The sequence below is a fragment of the Pogona vitticeps genome, chromosome 7 (genome assembly GCF_051106095.1).
Source record: "Pogona vitticeps strain Pit_001003342236 chromosome 7, PviZW2.1, whole genome shotgun sequence".
Classification (NCBI taxonomy): Eukaryota; Metazoa; Chordata; class Lepidosauria; order Squamata; family Agamidae; genus Pogona; species Pogona vitticeps.
In genome coordinates this window covers 23,283,294-23,305,075 of record NC_135789.1, presented here as the reverse complement: position 1 = coordinate 23,305,075, position 21,782 = coordinate 23,283,294, and the positions used below count along the sequence as shown (strand labels likewise).

The window sequence follows — 21,782 nt, the reverse complement described above, 5'->3', positions numbered from 1 at the left end:
AGGTAGCTGGCTTGAGGTGGACTCAACCTTCCACCCTTGCGTCTACCCTAGAGTCTCCTAAATGATGCAGTGGTATTAAAAGCAAAGTGAAGTGTGCTGCTTATAAGGTAGGACTCCCCCGCATCTGCAGGGGATCAGTTCTAAGAACCTCCGCGGATGCTGGAAATTGTGGATTGCATGAAACGCTATGGGAACACCAAACGCAATACACAGCATGCTCTCTGGCTCCCCCTAGTGGCCAGTTCTGTGTAACCTCATCTTTATTAGTACCTATTTCTAGGGTTTTAAAAATATTTTTTATATTTTCTGGCCTTGGATAAATGAATCAGCAGATACCAATTCCGTGGCTACACAGTTCCTACAGTAGGCTGCCCCATAGTGCCTAAAGCATTATTTTGGAGGCTTAGAGGTTAGTAACGCAAACTACATATTGCCACCACCTTTCCACCCAGTGAATTTACTGACCTCGGAAGGATGGACGTCTGAGTCAACCTTGAACCGGCTCCCTGGATCGAACTCAGGCAGTGAGCTGAGTCTTTGCTGCAGCACTGCAGTTTAACCTCCGCACCAGAAGGCTCTTTTGAATTGGTTAGCACTTTTAACCACCTTGCTTGCTTTCCTATGGATTCCTGGAATTCGTAAATCAGTGGGCTACTTAGAATCTCAGCACCCCGATGCTTCCGATTGCAGAAGATTTTAATTTGCTCCCCAAAATCCTGTAGAAAGGGGTCACGGGAACAAAAACGGCATCCAACAGGGAGGATCCGCGTGGGTCCAGGTGCCGCCACAGCCACGGTGGAGATCTTTCCACCAGAACTGAATCCAGCAGCCTGCCCAGAGGGTGCTTCGGTGCAACGCTGACCTGTAAAAAGCAGCATTATTGCACGATCTTACCTTTAAGTGAAAAAGAAATTACAAAAAGGGGAAAAGAAACTGGCAAACCCATCATCACGCCCCCGAACCACCTACAAAATGCGGGACACAACGTGGAAGGATGAGAACCACAAAAGCTGTGAGTAGTCGGGTGTGTTTGTTTGTTTTAAAACCTTTTATTAGACAGAGGGTTTCCTTAAAATGCCGCAACAAGTCACAGTGATCAGATGTTTTTCATGGTTTTTTTTTTAAAAAAACAAACAAACTGAAATGTAAATATATTTGTAAGGAAAATGCGTCATGTTTAGCTGTTGTTTCTTTTTTTCTTTTTTTAAATATGGGTTTACCCTGGTCCACCAAACCATCTGTCTTTGAAAGATGCTTTTTTTAAAAAAAAATTTTTTTTTAAAGGATGCTCTGTCTTCTTTTCACGGAAAGGAAAAGAATCTGTGTTAATGTCGTGTCTAATATTCCTGGGAAGGAGAAAGAAAAAACAACGAACCCAAAACACAGCCTCATCAAAGGCCTTCCTTGATAACCATATTTATATATATATGTAGCTACAGGCAGGTAGATAGATATATATATATATTTCTATGATTTCTTCTTTTTCTTCTTCTTAATCTAGACAAAGTCTCAAGAAGGCGATCAGCCGTTTAAAAAAAAAACCCTACAAAGAAGCGACACATCAAAAAATAAAAATAAAAAGGGGGAGGTGACGGTAGTGGAAAACGATACTGAAAAGTCTTAAGAACGTTATTATAGACGTGATTTCACTGATTACATGTAAAAGGGGGGGGGAAATAGTAATAATCAGGTGAAGGACTGTTTGTGAAATGTTTTTTTTTTCTCTGATTGAGGGGAAAAAATTCAAGTGCAGAAGCAGCCCCGGGTTTTTGTAAATTTCTTTTCCTCCTCCATGGCCAGGTTGCTTAAAATATATCAGAAAAAAAGGGGGGATAAGAATGGGTGGATGAGGAGGGGGAGAGTTGATTTTTAATTTAATTTCGTTTCTTTTTTTTTTTTTTTTTGGCGTGTCCCCCGCAACCTCCTGCGCGGTGTCCTCGGCAGGATCCTCCTCCTCGCTCGCTCGCTCGCTCTTTCAACGCCTTCGAACGTCTCGTTCGGAAGGCTCGAGGCCGTCTCGCGCTCGACGCGGAGACCCAGGCTGGAATGTATGGCGTGGGAGCCTTTGGGCGCCTCGGGCCCCCTCCTAAGCCAGCTTTAAGGTGCTCACCGGGAATGAAGGCATGGTGACCATCGTCACCGGGTTCAAGACTGTCTGGCCCACCAGCTGCGGGTGGTGAACCACTTGTGTCCCGACGGGCGGCTTGGCCATGACCGCCGGCTGCCCGAGGCCGGCGGTGCCGTTGACCTGCTGGTGCGACAGGGTGTGGGCGATGTGGCTCACCGCCGGCTGGCTCACGGCCACGGGCTGCGGGTAGAGGGGGAGATGCTGGCCCAGCTGGGCCACGTGGTTGAGGGCGGCCGGGTGCACGGTGATGTGGCCGATGGGTTGCCCCGCGGGAGTCAGCTGGACCGGGCTGGAGGTGGACGGGGCAATGTGGGCGATGTGTTTGGCCTGGGGGGCGGCCGTGGCGGCGGCCGTGGCGGCCCCGTGCAGGACGTGGTTGACAGTCTGGATGACGGAGGCGTGGGTGGTGGCCGTGTGGGCGATGACCGTCGATTGCACGGTGGAGGCCGCCACGAGGTGAGTCTGTGCCGGCACCAGCGCCTGGGGCTGGAGGGTGGCGGGCTGGCCGTGGTGCAGGGAGGCGTGCTTCTGCCCCAGAGGCAAAACCGGCGGCGGGGGATGATGGTGGTGGTGGTGGTGGTGGTGGTGGGGTTGCACGGCGGCGGCAGCGGCAGCAATGGGAGGAGGGGACCGCTTTCAGGAGCTCCGGGGGCTGTCGGTGAGCCAGCTTTGGCAGCGAGTGGACCGGCGGGTCGTCCTCCATCTCTTCGTCCATGTTGTCCTCGCCTTCTGCCGTGGGAGGAAAGAAGAAACGAAAGCGGGTGAGCGGGCGCGAAAGGGGGCCGGCGGAAAGAAGCTGGGGGGAAAAGAGAAGGTTCCTTCCAAACATGCGGGAGGAGGAAATGTACGGATGGCTAGGAAGACAGAGGAACACGTGGGCCCTAGAGGAAATCAAGCCTGAACTCTCTACGGAAAGAAAAGTGGGGGGGGGGGAGATGGAGCAGGGCACGTCACGAGAACAGGCGCTTCCTTGGAAAAAAAAGACCCATCAGGCTGGGGAAAAAAGGGGGAAGGCTGCAGGAAAAGAGGAAGACCAAATCCGAGATGGACCGACTCCCTCGAGGAAAGCCGCAGGCTTGTTTTTACAAGACCAGCTGACCGGCTGACCTTTCTTGAGGCCACTCCTTCCTAGAGAAGGGAGGTAAGCTGGAAAGAAGCGGATAAAGGCAGTCGGGGAAAAAAAGAACAACAACACCCCAAGCCAAGCAATAAAAAAAAATATATAAAAGCCATTCATCAAAAAAAGAATCAAAAACTTTTTCAAAAAGCATGAAAGCCTCCAGAACTGGCTTTTTTTGGGGGGGGGGTTGACTCAAAAAGTTACTCTTCTGAATCTCAAAATCTTTAAAAAAAAAAAAAAAAGGCAAAAGAGAAAAAACTGGAAGTCGCTTCTCATTTCCAGTTTTCGATTTTTAAAAACATTGAAAAAGGGATTTGAGCCATTTTTGGATATTTATAGCTTGGCCACGGCCAGGGGAAAGGCGTGGGGAGGAAAAGCTGGCCACCAGGTGTGCCCACGTGAGCCACCCCTTCTGAGTGCCCGCCAGCTTTTCTGGGATTAGCCAATTGGAGGGGGGGGGTCTGTCAGAGTCAGCTCCTCTCAACCCATGGGGGGCAGCCCAAGGATGTTTCTGCGGTACCTGATGCTGTGGAGGTAGACGCTTGATCATCTTCCGGCTGGACCGTCTGCCGGATGATCCGGTCAATCTCCAAGACGTCCATCCACTGGCTGAGCTCATTCTTCAGATCCGCCAGCCGCTGCTGAGTGGCAATTTTTTCTCGCGCCAGGCGCTCCATCTCATGCTCATACTCCTTCTCTTTGCGTTTTAAGGTCTGCAACGAGAGCCCAAGAAAAAGAATACTGACACACAGCAGAACTCCACTATCCACGGGGGATCGGGTCCATGCGGCATACATGGATGCTGGAAAATGTGGAAGTAGAAAAACCCTATACATTGATTGGTATCTGGTTCCCTCTAGTGGCCAGTTCTGGTAAATACACACTGGAAATATATGTAAGTTGCATTTCTGGGAAGATTCATTTTGCATTTTCAGGCAGCAGATAAGTGAATCAGTAGATAATGAGCCCATGGTCGTACAGCAATTTCTCGAGTTTCTACGGTAAGCAATATTGTGGAAGCAAAAAAACAGTCAAGAGCCTAGTGCACCTTATTCATCTAAGTTTTATTGGGCAGGAGATTTGGAAGACTGGACTTCTCCTTCAGATGTATTAAAAATATTTATTTCACTGCTTTTCTGCCCACTGTGGCCTTCCAACGCAGCCTCCCTCCCAGCCACACCAGAAAAAACAACAATAATGCTGGGAAAAGCTGAAGGCAGCAGGAAAAGAGGACGACGGGATATAAGATGGACTGACTCTATAAAGGAAGCCACCGCTTTGACTTTGCAAGATGATCAGAGTATCATCCAATTGACAATAGAACAGATAAAAGACGATTTATCGGATCTGTGAAAATTAATTGGGCCACACCTGTGATTTTTGCGCAAAGTGACAGATTTTTGTGCAGTTGACAGTTTAAACCACAGCCGTCGTCTTTGGAAGACGGGGCTGTTATTCCTGTACCAAACATGTTTTGGGGGTTCAATTTTGGTAAATGAAGGGGGGGGCAAGCTCAGAACATTGTCTCCACACCACACGGTGTGCGGTTTCGTGGAAAAAAGGGAAACAAAACAGACTTCCCAACAGGCTTGTGAAAAAAGCAATGGGTCTCAGGGCTCTGGATTTTACCCATGCTCCCGAATTCTCTCATTCCAGACGAAAAAAGGGTCACACACACCCCCAGGGGGACACGGTGTTGAAAGATCAACCCACAGCTGCCATGGTGGATTCCTTAAGCGCTTGATTTGTCTGGCGCAGGAGCCTTAGCAAAAAAACAAAAGCAAAACACAAAACACACACGCACACACAACAACAACAACACCCAAAACAACCCCATAGGACTTTGCATGAAAAGGCACGCCTTTAAACCTTAAAATGAGCAGCCAGCCTGTGTTTCTGTGTTCATTTTAAAAAAACAAGACAGGCCACCGGTGGGGGAAAAAATCAGAGAAAAGCACTCGAGTCTGTTCGGAGGGAGTCACACCGATTTCCTCTGAGCTTAAGCAGAGTATTGATGCCGGAGCCAAGGTGCCTTCCAGAGAATCACACCGCTGGTGCTTGGACACACAGATATTCAGACTGGCAAGTGTTGTTGTTTTTTCCCGGCCGGAAAAATGGGGCAAGGGTTTTTCTCGGCTCCATCAGGAATAGCCGGGATTCGAATTCAAGTCTCTTGGCATTCAGAGCAAAACTCCGGCCCTCCGCCCTTCAAGCAAAGGTAGGCAAATTCTGGGAGCCTAAATTCCCTCTTCTTCCAGACCCTGAATCAACAGTCAGGATGATCTAGTCACACACACCCCACGGCAAAATCCAAAACCATTAACAGCTAAACATGGAATTCCTTAAAAAAAATTAGCAATGGGTTCGGTGGGTCGAAGCAAAGCCTGGGGAGCAGGAGTGGCTGTGTTTATCTGAGCGGGGTGTGTGTGGCTGCGACGACACGCCAAGCACGCAGACGTGACTTCTCCGGACTACAGAAAGGAGGAGTCACAGCGCCTCCTGAGTCGCACGATTCACACAAATCCTGTCGCGTTGTCCCACCTGCAAAGGGCGTCGCGTCCGCACCAGCATCCGGCTGCAACTTGAGGATCCCCGGCCTTGCTGGTCGAGCGGCTGAGTGTGCCACAGAAAATTCAAGCTAAATCACTCCTTTATAACCTTACTAATAACAATCTTTAGAACGGCAGAGCTGGAAAGGGACCCTGTGGGGTCATCCAGTCCAGCCCCTCTCAAGGAGGCCCCGTGGGGGGGGGATTCGAACTGCCAACCTTTGTCTCCGCAGCCGGAGATCTCCCTCCCTGACCTCTCCAGCAGTTTCACAGATGGCATCCCCCACAAGTCCAATGGGGAGAATCCCTGCCAGACGTCCACAAATTCTGCAAATTTCAAGGCCAGTAATAACAGTCTGCAGTGCGAATGTTATTCCGGGGAGGATGATCACGTGACTGTCTCTTCCAAAGACAATCCCCCTCCTAAAACCACCTGTAAGTGGCTTCTGTTCTGTGCCATCAAGTCAGAACCAACTTATAGGGACCCTAAAAGAGTTTTTTAAGTACTGTACAGGAGATATTTAAAGGGTTGTTTTTTTTACCATTTCCATTTCCACGCCCCCAGTGAGTTTCCAGGGCTGAGTGGAGATTTGAACCCTGGTCTCCAGAGTCCTTGTCTGTCACTCTAGCCACTGCACCACATATAGAATATCACTATATCATCGCTATCCAGAATGAAAAACCCCATAGGAATGCATTAAACGCCATTTAATACGTTCCTATGGGGAAAAACTCACCGCTATGCGGAAATCCTCCATCCGGCCGCCATTTTCGCTGCCCAGTAAGTGAGGAAAGGTCGCCTAAATGCTGCGGGTGGCCAGTTTTTTTCCAGGAAGCCCTTTTGGAACCGCCAATCAGCTGTTTTCTAAACATCGCAATGTGAAAATTGGTAAGCGAAATGCTTACCGATCATCGCAATGCAATTTTTAGCCATTAAAACCATCGCAATGCGATTGCTTTTGCGATTGCAAAATCCACATCGCTATGCGGATTTGTCGTTAAACGGGGCGCTCGCTATGCGGGGCACCACTGTGTGTGTGTGTGTGTGTGTGTTGCCAAGTCTCAAGACCAAGTCTTTGGTACCGAGTTCTAAACCCCAAGACCAAATCCCCATTAAACACAAGCTCCCCCCCCGGAAAAAAAGGGTGGAGTGGGTGTGTCCTGAGTCACAAGTTGAGTCCAAATCATTGAAAATTTTTTAAAAAGTAACCCATTATTTCATGCCCATATAGTTAACAGGGGTGGGGGCAAGACTGCGTGAATCTGGGGGGGTCCTTAAGGTCACTTAGACAGGTCAAAGCCTAAATCACATTCAAACGGTAGCAGCTCAGCTGCCACGCTCCACCAGCAGTCTGTACTCAATGGGTGACACATAATGACGTTGGCTTATTTCACCCCCAGATATTACATATGGGACGGGGTGGGGAGGGACGTGTGGTTTTTATGCAATGCAAGGAGAAAAGCACAAGCGACACTACTGAATTTGTCCTATCAGCAAACAACTGCCTGGCTGAGAACCACCATTTGTTTCTGGGGAAAAAAGGAGCTAGTCCTCATGGGTGCAAAAAAATAAAATTAATTAGCTGTAGTCCTTCCCCTTAGAGTAAGATTTTTTTTAAAAAAAGGGTAAATGTTATTTTCATCTCCTATACATGGACAAGGCATGATGGCTCTGTGGTAAAATGGAATCTATTCCATCCCACTGCAAACAGGAAAAAATATCCAGGAAGTATTGTAGAAACTGGGGTTCCTGCACCCCTACTTTTTCACCTTTGGGGCAGCACTGCTAATGACCTGGGATGGGTCGTGGGAGGGGGCGTAAAGATCTGTTCCTCTGACATGCATCTGAAATCATCTTTATGCATGCCTTCATATATTACAACAGATAAAATAAAATAAAAATGGGAAGAAGATCATGGTACGTAGAAGCATTGTGGATATATTCTTCCAGGCTGAAACCCTGTTGAGCTACGCACAAAGAATCCAGAATTACCGCATCGCATCATAGGAAAAAGGTTTCCTTCTTCTCCCCCCACCCAGCTGCCCGGGAAGAGAGAACAAACACTTCAAAAGAGAAAATAAAAGGCAAATACGTGAAACAAGAAAGGGATACAAGTCCGTCTCCACCACCCCCCAAACATACTCATGATGGGCCCCATCGCAAGCAGCCTCAGAAAGGGGAAAACTTTAATTAGAGCATCTTTCTTTCCCCCTAAAAAAGGTTGCTGATGTTGTGGGCTCATTTAAAATACAGTTGTATAATTAAAAGGAAGTAAACATTAATGATACTCTTAACTTTAAAAAGGTATTCTGGGACTTATGACGAATCGGTGTGGCATACAAGTTAGTTAGTTGACAGACAGACGGACGGACGGACAGACAGACAGACAGATAGATAGATAGACAGATAGGAAGAAAGATGGAAGGAAATAAAGAAAGGAAGAAAGATAGAAATAAGGAAAGAAAGAAAGAAGGAAGGAAGGAAAGAAAGAAAGGATGGAAGGGAGGGAGGGAGGGAGGGGGGGGAGGAAGGAAGGAAGGAAGGAAGGAAGGAAGGAAGGAAGGAGGGAGGGAAGAAGGAAGGAAAGAAAGAACGAAGGAAAAGAAGGAAGGAAGGAAGAAAGAAGGAAAGAAAGAAAGAAAGAAAGAAAGAAAGAAAGAAAGAAAGAAAGAACGAAGGAAAGAAAGAACGAAGGAAAAGAAGGAAGGAAGAAAGAAAGAAGGAAAGAAAGAAAGAAGGAAGGAAGGAAGGAAGGAAGAAGGAAAGAAAGATGTAAAGAAAGATGTAAAGAAAGAAAGAAAAAAGAAAAGAGGACGGAAAGGAAGGAAGAAAGAACAAAGGAAGGATAGATAGATAGATAGATAGAGAGAGAGAGAGAGAGAGAGAGAGAGAGAGAGAGAGAGAGAGAGAGAGAGAGAAAGAGAGAGAGAGATGGGTGGGTGGGTGGATGGATGGATGGATATTGATTTTGGAAGACCTGGTCAGGGGTTGAGTAAGGCAAGTGAGGGGTGAGCAATGTGTGCCCTTCCAGATGTTTCGGCCTCCAACTCCCATGAGCCCCCAGATGGAGGTCAAAGGTCAAAAAGGAGGGCGATGTTCGGGGGGGGGCAAAATAGGACATGCTGTTGCGCGTCTATGGAATTGACTGGTTGCTCACACTCAAACCCATCTGCTTGAGGTGTGCCGATCTCTCGGCCGCTTAGGGGATTCTGGGCGTTGTAGTCCAAGAGCATAAATATGCACACCCTCAGCGTCTGCCAGTCTCTGAAGGAGGAAAATCTCTCCCTGAGGAAGGATGCAGCATTTTTTAAAAAAATTAAATAAGTGCGCACACACGCACACACAACCCGTGAGGCAGGCTTCCTGGAAGGACAGGCTGCTATGGCAACCACACACCTAACAAGCTCGTGGTGCGGGAGCCACACCCCTAAACCGCATTTCATACCTAGCTTTTTTTTTGGGGGGGGGGGGAATGCTATTTTTGCTCCGATGACCTCAGAGCTGCAGCCGACCTGAAGGACTACCGTCGCAATTTTGCACTGTTCGGGAAACAAAACACGGCAGATGGAAAGGGAGGGGAGACGCCGACTTGTGGGCCGGGATCCTCGGGATTCACTGACACCTGCGTAAAATGCAATGGCGTCGTCACCTTTGGTGGCAAAACCGCCACGGTTTACATCGCTCGCACGTATGTGGGGTGCAAGCACCCATCACGATTCTGGCCAATCTCTCTCTGAATGGATCCCCGGAAGCAAGAAATCCAGAAAGCCCCCCCCCCGGTGCATTGCCACCCCTGCCTTCCCCCCCTCCCCATGCGCAGGGCCGGATCAAGACCCGCACGGCGGAAGCAAGCCTTGCATTTTTGTATTCTGCACGCTTTGGGTGGAGGGGGGAAAACACTCTGCTGGGGTTTCCAAGGGAATGAAAGCTAGGGTTGCTATGGCAACGCTTTCGTGCAAAACCCGGGCTCTTTCAGACCGGGCAGCGCGGCGCGAGGAGAGTGCAAAGGTTGCCACCGACTCCGGAATATTTGAGATATGGAGGGTTGGTTGGATGAAATCCCTTCAGGATCGCCTGAGTTGCATGAATGAGAAAGGAAGAAAGGGGGGGGGAGGAGATCCGTCAAGAGAAGAAAATGTTTAATTATTATGGGTTTTCACGGCTTATAAACCAAGCAGAGCAACACAAATAGCCATTCATAAGGATGATACATGTGAAGTCCAGCCTGCCATGAGAAATCAACCCTTCCAATGTCTTTTTTAAAGGTATAAAGTCTTCAGGTGTCACTTCCCAGTCCCTCCCTCTGGTGGCGCTCTGGGATTCCCGTGCATCATCATCATCATCATCATCATCTTAGAACTGCAGTCCTGTGGATCATGGAGTCCAGGCCCCCCCATCAAGGAGGTGCAGTGGGGATTCGAATTCCCAACCTCTGTGGCCAAATGCCCTAAACCACTGATTTATCTAGCAGGTTGTCCAAGACCATACCGGGGGGCAGGGATTATGGGATGCCATCAGCCACGCACAATCTGTCTAGATGGTCTCACCAGACCCCTTCACTCGGGAGGCACACATGGGATGCAAACGTTGGGCACCAGGTGCCTCAGCCAGGGGCTCCAAGCCACTGAGTGGAAGCAAAGCAAAATCTGCTGCTTATATCCCACCCCGTAACACTTAAATCTATCTTGTGTGTGTGTGTTTCCAATTGAACTATGCAGGCTACATGAACCCGGAACTCAATTTACCAGCCTCAGAAGGATGGCAGGCGGACTGAACCTTGAACGGTTGCTGGGGACTGGACTCAGGTCTAGAGCGGAGTTTTGACTGCAGTCCTGCGGTTTAACCCCGAGGCTATGCATCAAAATACAATATTCGTGAGATGGCGGGTAAATCAGATGACCAAAAAAGCTTACCAAAATGTTTTATTTTGAAAAAGGGGTTGTAAAATGCAAAAAAAGAGAGGCACTAAAAAAAAGTAAATTATTCTGAAATGCTGACCAAAGGGAGTTCCAGAAATTCGGGGGGGGGGGGGACATCATTCTACAGGCCTTGCTCAAATAATCATTTATTATATTCTCCCTTAATCCCAGCAACATCCATGGGTCCCCTGCCTCATCCTTTGATCCTCACAACAACCCTATTGGGGGGGGGAGGTTGAAAAGAACAACAGGCCCAAGGTCCCTCAGTGAGTTTTACGGCCAAGTGTGGATTTGAACTCAGGTCTTCCCACCAAACAAGTTATCTAAATTGACTGGGGGGGTGTTGGTGAGTGTTACAACTTCTAAACAGGGTTTGGCTACTGTAAAATATTTCTACAGAGCATATACAAGGAGGTATGAAAACATGACATTTCTTTTTTTAAAAAATAATATACGGTTGGATTACAGCGATTATTTGAACAATTTTAATTATGCAAGGATTTTCTTGGTTTTATCGGCCAGTATTTTATTGCTCATCCAGCTAGAGTAGACCTGTAGACTCAACAAGATTTTAAAAAGTGTTGACTAACTCAGCACAGAAAGTTCAATCCTTCATGAGGACTAGAAATAAAATATTTTAAGTGGCATCCGCTAGAGATAAAAATGCAACAATGAGCCACGGAAGCTGTGAAAAGCTAGAGATAATGTAAACAGTATGCATAACAGTTTATGAATAAGAACTTTATTATTATTGTAATATAATAGGCACTGTTCTGTTACGCTATTTTGAATGGACTGATAAAATAAATTTTTATATCTTTTAAAAGGCTAGAAATAAAATATCAGCCAGCATCTAATTTGTTTTTAATCAGATTAGGATAACGTTTGCTAGCTGACATGGGTGGACGAGCAGGATAGACAATAAATTATACTTACAATTTAGAATCATCATCATTATTATATACCCATATATGCATCTAGGTACCACTCATTTATGTTCTTATCTAGATATGTAAATCCTTCTACATAATTTGCATAAAATGCAGCCGCTACGGCAAGTTTCCTGGTCATTTTCCCTGCAACGGGCCAGCATAAAGTTACTTAAAAAAAAAAATCTTTATTGAAGGAACATGGAAACAAAATAATAGCACAGGTCTTTCATTAGAAATATATATTACCCAATTCAAAACCTGTCTATTTCCTCTTAAACGCCTCCAGCGTTGGGGCACACACTAACTCCCAAGGAAAAGTGATTCCATCATCGTACTGCTCTAACAGTTATGAAGTTTTTCCTGATATTCAGCGGAAATCTGGCTTCCTTTAACTTGAGCCCATTGTTGCATGTCCTGCACTCCGGGATAATGGAGAACGGATCCTGCCCCTCCTTAGGAACACTAAAAAAAATATAATAAAAGGAAACCATGTGCTGAAAAAGCCATCTCAGAAATGTGTTTGGTTTAAATAATTGGAAAATGGTGTGTTAATTTTTTTCCATTAGGGCCACAAGCCTTGTTCTGTTTCTCTCTGCACATAATGATAAAACGGCGAGTTCCCTTCTAGTTCCTGACAATTTCCAAACAAGCTGACACAGAGGGGGGGAAAAAATCATCCGCTGTTTATGAATTAGCAGGTCGCGATTGCCTGAAAATAAGGACAAGGAGCGCTTGATCTGGCGACCTGATTAATTCTATTTCTGTAAAAAAAAAAGGAGCAAAAATTACTTTTAACAAAACCCTTCCTCTAAAAATAGGTGTTTTAAATAAAATAGAGAAAAATAAATAAATAACAGCAATCAAGTGCTTTGGAAAGCGTGAGAAGCGGAGACCGAGAACTGCTCTATCCGTATGCCTTTTTTTTGGGAGGGGGGGGAAGGGAACTTCTCAAACGGCTGAAATCCAGAAACGGAGACGGATTTCGGAAAGACGTGCTCAAATCCACCCGGCCACGTGGGAGCCTTGAGATGCAACGAATCGCACGAGCTGTTCCCAAAAGTTCGTGCCTGGCGAATGACCAGCGAAAATCCCACCCACCCCCTTCCTTAGGAACGCCCTCCCCCCTCGTTTGGGTTCCAGAATGAGGTTTCCATAGAGGCCTATTTTTAAAAAAATCTTTCCAGGCCTATTTAAAAAATAATAAAACTCTCTCCGGCAGCCGGCTGGGGTTCTCTTGACCTACTTTTTTCACTGTTAAATGTGCCAGGCCCAGGTGATGGGTGGGAAACAAGGATCCCTCTACAACAGGGTGCCCATGTGCGCGTACAAAGTGCACCTCTTGGATGGCATGCATTTTTTTTTGCTATCCCCCAAGTTCAACCCACCACCGCCGTAAGAATCATTAACAACAACATGCAGCCGTCACAACGCTGATGCTGGCATTGGAGTCTTTTTTTCTTCAGATCCAAGGTCTGATGGCAATTCTTCCCAGGTGGATCGGATATAAAGCACTCAGAAATGGAAATGTTGGAAAGGAGGTCTTTGAATCCAAGTCCCTAGTCCCTATTAAAAAATAAGCTTCCCCCTCCCCTTCCTGGAAATGGCTTCTGAGTACCTCCTTGGTCCAGCTTGCTTAATAATAGGGTTTCCGGGATCCGTGAAATATTTAAGGAGTAGTTTCACTCGTTTAATTCCCCAACTGAGTTTCCATGCAGGGATTTGAACTCATGCCCCATTGAGTCCTAGTCTGTCACAGTCGTCCGTACTCTGGGCAATCCTAAGATGCCAAGAAGGTGCGTCCGCTTTTCCTAGTCCGACACAGAACACTGGTGGCAATGGCAGGATTTGAACTCAGAACATGAGTTCCACACAAACAAAATAGGGGGAGGGGAGTTACTAAATCTTCATAAAACCAACAGCCGACCGTGTTGCTGTTCATTAATACTGCCTGTTGAATGAGGTAAGATGCCTTTTTATTCATCGTTTTAAACGCTGTCTTTGAACTATGTTAAACGCCATTGCATGCTCATGGATTTCAACTTTAAAATATTGCCTTCCATGGCTATAAGCCGCCTGGGGTCCTTTTTCAAGGAGAAAGGTGGGGTGAAAAAATATTTTAAATAAACAAATAAAATCTAAATAAAGACAAACCCCTCCTAATTCACTTTGGCTTTCAGTTCGTGTGTGTTTCAGAACTCAGCAAAATGAAATACAGCAAAGGATACCCTTGGGAGCTGTATAAAAACAAGAGGGAACAATACGTTTTTTTTCGCTCCGGGCAACTGTGTGACCCCCCCCCCCAGCCAGCCAAGAGACCCCCAATTTAAAACACATCGTAAACTGCTTTGGGGAGGGAGTCCAAAAAGAACGATTCCTGCATCTGATGCCCTCCAGTTGCCAACGCCTACGACTTTTATTTTTATATAAAAATAACGATATAAAAATAAGAATAAAAGAAAGCAGACACCGAAAGTCCGTTATTAGGCCCTCATTTATCTAACCATTGACTTAATTCATCTTTTGCTGCTTTTTAATTGTACTACGGCGTAGTAGACAGCATGCTGGATCAGGAGGCCTGGGTTCAAATCCGACCTCGCCATGGTATCTCACTGGGAACGAAGCCCTGACAAAAGTTATTTTAAATGCTGTCAAAGTCAGAACCGACTCATAAGCAACCCTGACCGGACTTTCAAAGGGAGTGAGATATTTAAGGAAGGGTTTTACCAGTTTCCCCAACCCACCCCAGTGACTGAGGGAGGATTCAAACCCGCGCCTCCAGCGTCCTCGTCTGTCGCTACCTCGTCTGACCACTCCTTAAAAAAATCTCACACGCCTTCGAGAGCGTATTTAGGGTAGCCCAAAAATCGGAAGCTGATTGGTGGCAGAAAAAAACAAACAAACCACAATTATTCGTCTCTTCGGGAGCCAGGCACAAATCCTCCCCTCCCTCCGCCCCTGATCTGGTGTCGGCCACCTCGACGGATCCAGGTTGCCAACAACTAGAAAGACGTCTGCGCCGTGCGGCGAAATCCAGGTCAATTAAACCGAACGCTCTGAATAGAGCCGGCCAGGTGAACAACGTGAGGGTCAGGCACATGGTCCCTGTGGAAGGAGGAGCCACCGACCGACCGGCCCGTGTGTTTTTCAGGAAATGCTTTTCGCTACCTGGAGAGCAGCTGCTGTGTGATGCTCCCAAGCTGCAAAGGGGAAGAGCACAGACCGCCGGGAAGATTCGGAAAAGGGGAAGGGAGAGGCCAGGAGAGGCCACGGAAAATCCAGCTCTCCGCCCCAACGGTGGGAAGGACTGAGCTGTCATGCGTCTGAAACCCTCCCTCTCTCTCCAACCATGAGGGCTAGAAGCTTAAGTTTAAAATACAGATCCACAGGAACAGAGCCAAAAAAGGTATCATTTTTTTCGAAGAGGCTGCTGTGTTCGTGTGGTTGAGGTTTCGGTGCTAGAAGGAAGAGTTTCCCTGGATTATTGGGTTGTTTGGATTGGGTTTTTTTTTTTTTTTTGACCTATTTATTTCGTAAGCGTACAATTGCACCTTTCCGGTGCCAGACAAGGTGAGCCTCTCCGGGGCAGCTTCCCGTCACAAAATGTAATAATCATAATAAAAAAACCTTGTCAAAACAGCTTCGGCCGCTGTCAGGAAAAACCAAGGAAAAGAATCCACGAGCACAAAAGCGATAGAAACATGGGGGGAAACTCTAAAATTAAAAGAGGCACATCGTCCGAAGGAGCTCAATGCGAGTTAGAGAAGACTTTTCTTTTAAAGAACAGCCACAAATAAACCAAACCAATAAAGAAATGGATAAATTAAACATACCAGGTGGGATTTCTCCCACCAAATCTAACAGGCAGAAATAAACAAGAGATGGGTGCCGCATATGCCACTGGCGCTGGGGAAGACTGGGGTAAAGATCTGGCGGCGTGAGAGGCAGTGGGCACAATCCTGCCCTAGCTGAAGTCCCAAGCGCCTGGCGCAGCAGCCCCCTGCCTCTCCCTAAGACTGCTCAGGTGGCCTCTTGCAAAGCAGCCATGCTAAACCCATACCACACATTCCCCAGGGATTAAACGGAAAGCAGCGGGTTTGCGGATCTGTGCTTCCGGACAACATTTATATTTCTTTATTAAGTGTATATACTACCTTTCCTCTATTGACCTTATGGCGGTGTACACCGCTCTTCTCCCAGCTGTGTTTACTGGGCTCCGTGGGGATTCGAATCCGGATCCTTGAATCTCAGGTCTGATCCATCTCACCACACCGCACTGGCGGTCTTTACAAACTTTCAGATTTGGAACGAACCAGGTGCTCCGGATAGGCATAACTGCACATGTGAATACATGAATTACAGGAAGGAACCCCCTTATCTGCGGGATCGGTATCCACGGATTCACTTATCCACAGTCTGAAATTAAGAAAATTCCCCCAAATATGTATATACTATTGTTTTTAACAATGAAGTTACTAGAACTGGCCACTAGAGGAAATGAGAGACCGTGCTATGCACAGCGTTCACTAGATAAATATATTTCTATGATGTTATTGCCAGAACTAGTGGGAGCCAGAGAGAACACTATGTATAGCGCTCACTATTAAAAGAGCGTTCACTAAAATTCACGTTTTCCAGCATCCGTGGGGAGGCTTGGAACCGATCCTCCGTGGATACGGGGGCAACCCAACTGCACATTAAACTAAAAATCAAAATTCCAAAATCATGTCTGGAAATAATGTTGGCCAGAAGGGTCTTGTAAAATATGATACTAACACTACTAGCCCCTCTCCTAAATTGTAACGGCTCACAAAGATTCCCAGCACGTATGAGCTTATGTCGGGATAGGCGTAAACAACAGTGCGCCCAAGTGCGTGCAGAGTGCTTCCGAGGCACTGCGGGCGCCAGCGCAGCCCAGTCTGAGCCGTAGAAGCTCATGAACAGTCCCGCCCAGATTCAAGAGGGTACGCGCGTACCAAGTTGCAAAGAGAGATTTCTAAAAGGGAGGAGTGAGCCACTATTATGGGATGGCATACAGAGAGGAGCCCAATCAAGCCACAGTCTGCCCCTGCTGCTTTCGGGGGTGTAGGGTGGTGGTGGTGGAGATAAATGATATGAACCATTCCTTCCGTGCAATTAAATGCACATTCTGCAACATCTGGATATTTTATTTACCGTATTTTTCCGTCTATAAGACGACCCAAAGTATAAAGACGAACCCCCCCCCCTTTTTAACTCCAAATTAGAAAAAGCAGGGATCCCTTCCTTTTTGCTAAGCCCCGTGCCTTGGCAAAAAGGAAGGGCAAGCGGCTGTCAAAGTGACCGCCGCTTTTCCTCGCCTTTTGAGGAGGCACGGAGCTTTGCAAAAAGGAAGGGAGCCAGGATCCTTTTTCGCATTGGGACACTCGCCGTTTTTAACGTTCAATATTGTCTTTTTCATGATGCAAGCCGACCCCTGGGTCCTTCAAAGGCGCACGCGGGTGTGTGTGTGGATATTTCAAATAAATAAAACGCAAATCAAAAATCAACTCTTTTTAAAGAGACCAGATTTGGTCTTGGGAACCTCAGCCGGCGTCTCTCCTTCCTGTTTGTAGGTTTCAAATCCCTTTCCCAAGCCAAGCCAAGAGGCCGGCATCCACTGTATAAATACGGAGGAGTGAAAGAGAGGAGGAAAAGAGAAGGGGGAGGGAAGAAGATCGATGGGAAGCTGGCACAGCGGCCAGCCAGAAGCATGAATAAAGCAGTGGAACTGGCTCCCCAGGGCCGGATCCTGCCCGGCCGCCAGGGCCGTGTGCAAGCGGCCTGCCTCCCCCTCCTTGGCTTCCCTGGCACACTCTCCGGCAGGCCGGCAGCTGCGCGGCTAACCTCGTGTGGCGCTTGTTCCAGCTTGTCTGGCTGGCTGGGCGGGCAAACCCCGGGGGTGACGTCACCAGCCTGGAACTTGCCATGTGCTCCCTGTACACGTGGAGGAGCTGGCGCAAGGCAGAGAGGGAGGGAGGGAGGGAGAGACGGCGGCAGAGACAGAAAAAGCAGAAAAGCCACCATGGCGGGCACAGAACCAGACATGGAGGCCAGGGCAATTAGGGGGGGAGGAGATTCCCCTATTCATGCCCCCCTCCCCTTTTATGCACCCCCCCTCCTTGGTGCACGCACACACACACATACACATTTCCTCTGCAGCCACAGATCCTGAGCCTGATGCACCAGGGGGTGACGCTTACGCCCTGGCGCACATGGCACCTTGGAAAACAAGTCCATGCGCACAGAGGTGGCGCATGGCCAAGCGCCGAGCATGCCCCCCGCGAGGGCTGCCAGAGCTGCATTTTTGCAGGGTTGGGTGGGAAGGAGTACTAGCGCTGGGGCGGGCGGAGAGAAAAATAAGCCAGGCAATTTTTTTTTTGGGGGGGGAGAGGTTTTGACAACTGAGCATTTATTTCTGCAAGCAGGGTAGGGACCGTTTTTTTCCCCCAGCCGGGCACGCAGCTGGACGGGCTTTGTTTGCGTGCCTACCCAGGCACGCACGGGCACTGAAGATTAAAAGGCAGGATTCCACCACCACCCCCAGGCAGGGAGACAGAAGGACCTGGTGAGGGGGTGGGGGATACCTCCAGCTCCAAAATGCCCCCATCCCAAACATGTCCTGCATTTAACATCTTATTGATCATTTGCCCTTGATTTTTGGCCACCTCCTGCAGGCAAGAAGTGGCCAAGGTGCAGGTTCTTCTCCATGCCACGGAAAGCTGACAGAGGTGAGCCGAGGCCAATGGGCATGGCTACCAAGCCCTGGGTTCATCCCTGGTCAAAAAGGTGTGGAGGCGAGCTTCAGTATCAAAATAAAAAAAGGACAGGCCTGCTTTATAGGGTGCCCGAAATCAGAGATTGTGCGGGCACCAGATGAGATGATGAGATGCTGATGTTGTGTGTGGAGGTGGGAAATGGGGTTTCTATACCCATCAATTAATAAATCAATAATGATTACAATTTCTACTTCTTATTGAAAGTTTCAGTAATGAATGGAAGAATGGTTTTAGACGGTCTGAATTTAGTCCCGATGTAAATGACACCACTTTTTAAAAAATTTCCCGAAACAGCACCGTAAAGGATAAAACAGTATATAGTAACAGGAGACCGCATATTAAAGAAACATGAAAATGTCCCCTTTTTGGAAGAAAACACAGCCTTTTCTAAAACTTTCTAGGATTTTTAAGAGAGCAGCAGGTATGGGAAAAGTGGGAAGGCTTCCTATTTCTGCGATTCTCCACATTTTTCTCCACTCTGCCTCTCCGCCACCTTAGAGGTTAAGAGTTTTAAGATAAACTGGGCTGGAATCTGGAGGTTCAATTCTTCTGCTAACACATATCCAGCCGAATGCACGGAATCCGGTCTTCCCTTCTGCCCATTTGCTTATTGCGTGTGTCAGGACGAGAACGGAAGGTGCTAATCCTTTTTCACACACGGATGGGTATCAAACTCCAAAAGCTAGAGAGAGAGAGAGGCACCGAGACCTTGTCATTCCCAAAGGGTGGAGAGAGAGAGAGAGAGAGAGATTCCTACATCCTGGGAGACCATCCTTGGTCACAAACACCCACCTTTGAGGAGAGACACCCACGGGGAGCCATAGATCACACCCGTCATCAGCCTCACCAAGGGACTTCTATAATGACATTTTTACCGTCACAAGGACTAGCCACTTGATTTTTTTACATGTATCTATCCCAACAACGACTCCGAGGGCCAGGAAGCCAATCCAGGTGCCCAGCGGCATTTCTGGAGTTCCTGCAAAAGCAGGCTATACCCCTCCCAGGCGTGCTGAAGTCAAGAAATGTAGAAGATCAGGGCAGAGCGTAAATAACTGGCAGGCGTTCATACGGCTGGTCCCTTGTTTCAAACTGGGAGAGAAAAAGGGCTCCTGGCGTCTTTTTTTACCAGATTCGGTTGGCACAGAGATTTCAACACGGCGGCTCTCCTGATGCGAAGGGACTCTAAAACCCATCGTCCCCAGCCAGCACAGCCCAGAGGCGCCGGGAGTCGGAGATGGATCGCCGCCGGAAGGCCACCGATTACCCCCTCGGGGGGGGGTCACAAGGGAAAAACCCAGCACCCAAATGCCCAAAGAGGGAAGCCGGGCGGAGGACAGAGAGGGGTGGTGGTAAAAACCAGCCAAGAAGCGGAGAGCACGGGGGCGCGCGAGGATGGAAAAAAAACGGCTTTTCCTGCTGCGGGGATTATATCCCTGCTCACCGTACATGCGGATTACGTCGGCTGGGCGCCCGAGGACACGGCTTTGAACTCCGCCACCCGTTCTTGGCTGGCAGAGAAGAAGAATCAGAAGAGCGGGTCGGGGAGGGGAGGGCTGGCGCTCGGAGGCACTTCCCCCCCCGCAAAGACTGGGAGGAGCCTGTTAATTAAGCCGAAAGGAAGAGGGGGGGGTAGCCGAGAGCCAGAGAACCAAAGCCACCCCCACCTCCTACCCCCCCCACCCCAGCCAGGGTGGCTGTGACTTCTCTGCAAAAGTGAGGGTGTTAAAAAAGGGGGGGCAGGACACCCCATGACCCCCCCCCCAGCCTTGCACTTTGGATGCTCAGACCTCCCACTGACACCGGATGAAAAGAATCCATTGACTGGACGTTATTGATAGAGTTATTGATGGTACCACCCAACTTCAGGAGATATACTCCAACAGAAAATAACTTTCCTAAATTCTGATTCTAACTTAGTCTCTTATTTCTTCCATGGTCACCAACCAGGGGCTTCCAGGAAGGCAACGCACACGGACCGCAGACAAACGGGGTTGCTTTTCTACGATTCTACAGCCATCTCTCTCTCAGTCGCTCTGTCTCCCGCATGTATAAACTCGGCAATCTGTAACAACGGATTTTCCTTAAAATCCTACCTCTCGTACAAGTTTTTCAAGCCACCTTTGATCGGAGAAGGCAGGATACCAATAAAAAATAACCAAGAAAAGCCAAATAACCACCACGCACTTACAGGCCTTTCCTCCACCCGTCCTCGGCCTCACCAAGGGACTTCTATAATGACATTTTCACCGTCACAAGGACTAGCAACTTGATTTTTTTAAAATGTGTCTCTATCCCACCAACAGCTCGGAGGGTTCAGACATTCCACAGCCGAGCTGGGAAACAAGGCACGTTTATAAGCCGTTTGGATCTGAAGTTTTCAAAGTGATACGCAATGGCAATAAAGCATGTTCACCGGCATCATTCGAACAAGTTTACATTATTTGCAAAAGGAAATGAGAGCTTGATCTACCGGGGGGGGGGGGGGGGGGGGGGTTGGAATGAAACACCCGAGTTTTGGACCATAAAAATACATGTGCCTCGATCCGGCGCAAAAAAAGCAGTGTGCTGCTTATATAACTGTCCCATAACACTCTCTGGATGGTTTACAATTTCATTATGCAGGCAACACACTGCCTCCACCCCCAGCAAGCTGGGGACTCTAATTTTACCAACCTTGGAAGGAGGGAAGGCTGAGTGAACCTCGAGCTGGCTACTTGGGATTGAACCCGAAGTGTTGAGCAGAGTGTTGGCTGCAGGACTGCAGTTTAACCTCTGCTCCATGAGGTGCCTTGCACCCTTGCAAGGTAATCGAGGCACAGAGACAGACAGAGAAACGAGAGGGACGTCAGGGTTGGCATACGGTCATCCAGTTCTTGGCTACCATCCAGGTGGCTCAAATCCCAGGCCACTGCTCAAACCTCGACAACCACACTCCAGGATCACAAAGAAAACATTTTTTTGTCATCTGCTAAGAGATCGACAAGAAGCATCCACGCAGCCAGGGAACACCACCACATCAGTAGCCCATGTTTCCACGTGGGCAAAGCCAGATGCCCACCCCCAAGAATAGGAACAGGCTTTTCCTCTTAAGGATGCCCTACCCAGTCAGTGGGAACCAGCCACGGCTGCAGATCAGAACTCTCTTGCCCCTGTGGCCTCCTCTCCGTGGCTCAACCACGGCCAATCACTGTGTCACGTTCTCAGCCAAAAAAAAGGACATTTTAGAATCTAAAATGGCTTGGGGATGATGGGACTTCGTATCCCCCAAATCCGGCATGCTCTGGTGCAGAAACACACCCTTGGACCCAAACAACTTCTCCATCCACCAGACGTCTT

At 48.1% G+C, this 21,782-nt stretch overlaps 1 protein-coding gene across 1 annotated transcript in view; it reads right to left on the bottom strand.

Annotated features, from left to right (window-relative positions):
- Positions 1 to 1,866: 1,866 nt before the first annotated feature.
- MNT (MAX network transcriptional repressor) overlaps positions 1,867 to 21,782 on the bottom strand; it is a 44,901-nt gene continuing 24,985 nt past the window's right edge. Inside the window, 3 exon segments of the mRNA XM_078379332.1 lie at positions 1,867 to 2,756; positions 2,758 to 2,857; positions 3,769 to 3,961. Coding sequence (XP_078235458.1) covers positions 2,087 to 2,756; positions 2,758 to 2,857; positions 3,769 to 3,961 — 963 coding nt within the window. The 3' untranslated portion in view covers positions 1,867 to 2,086.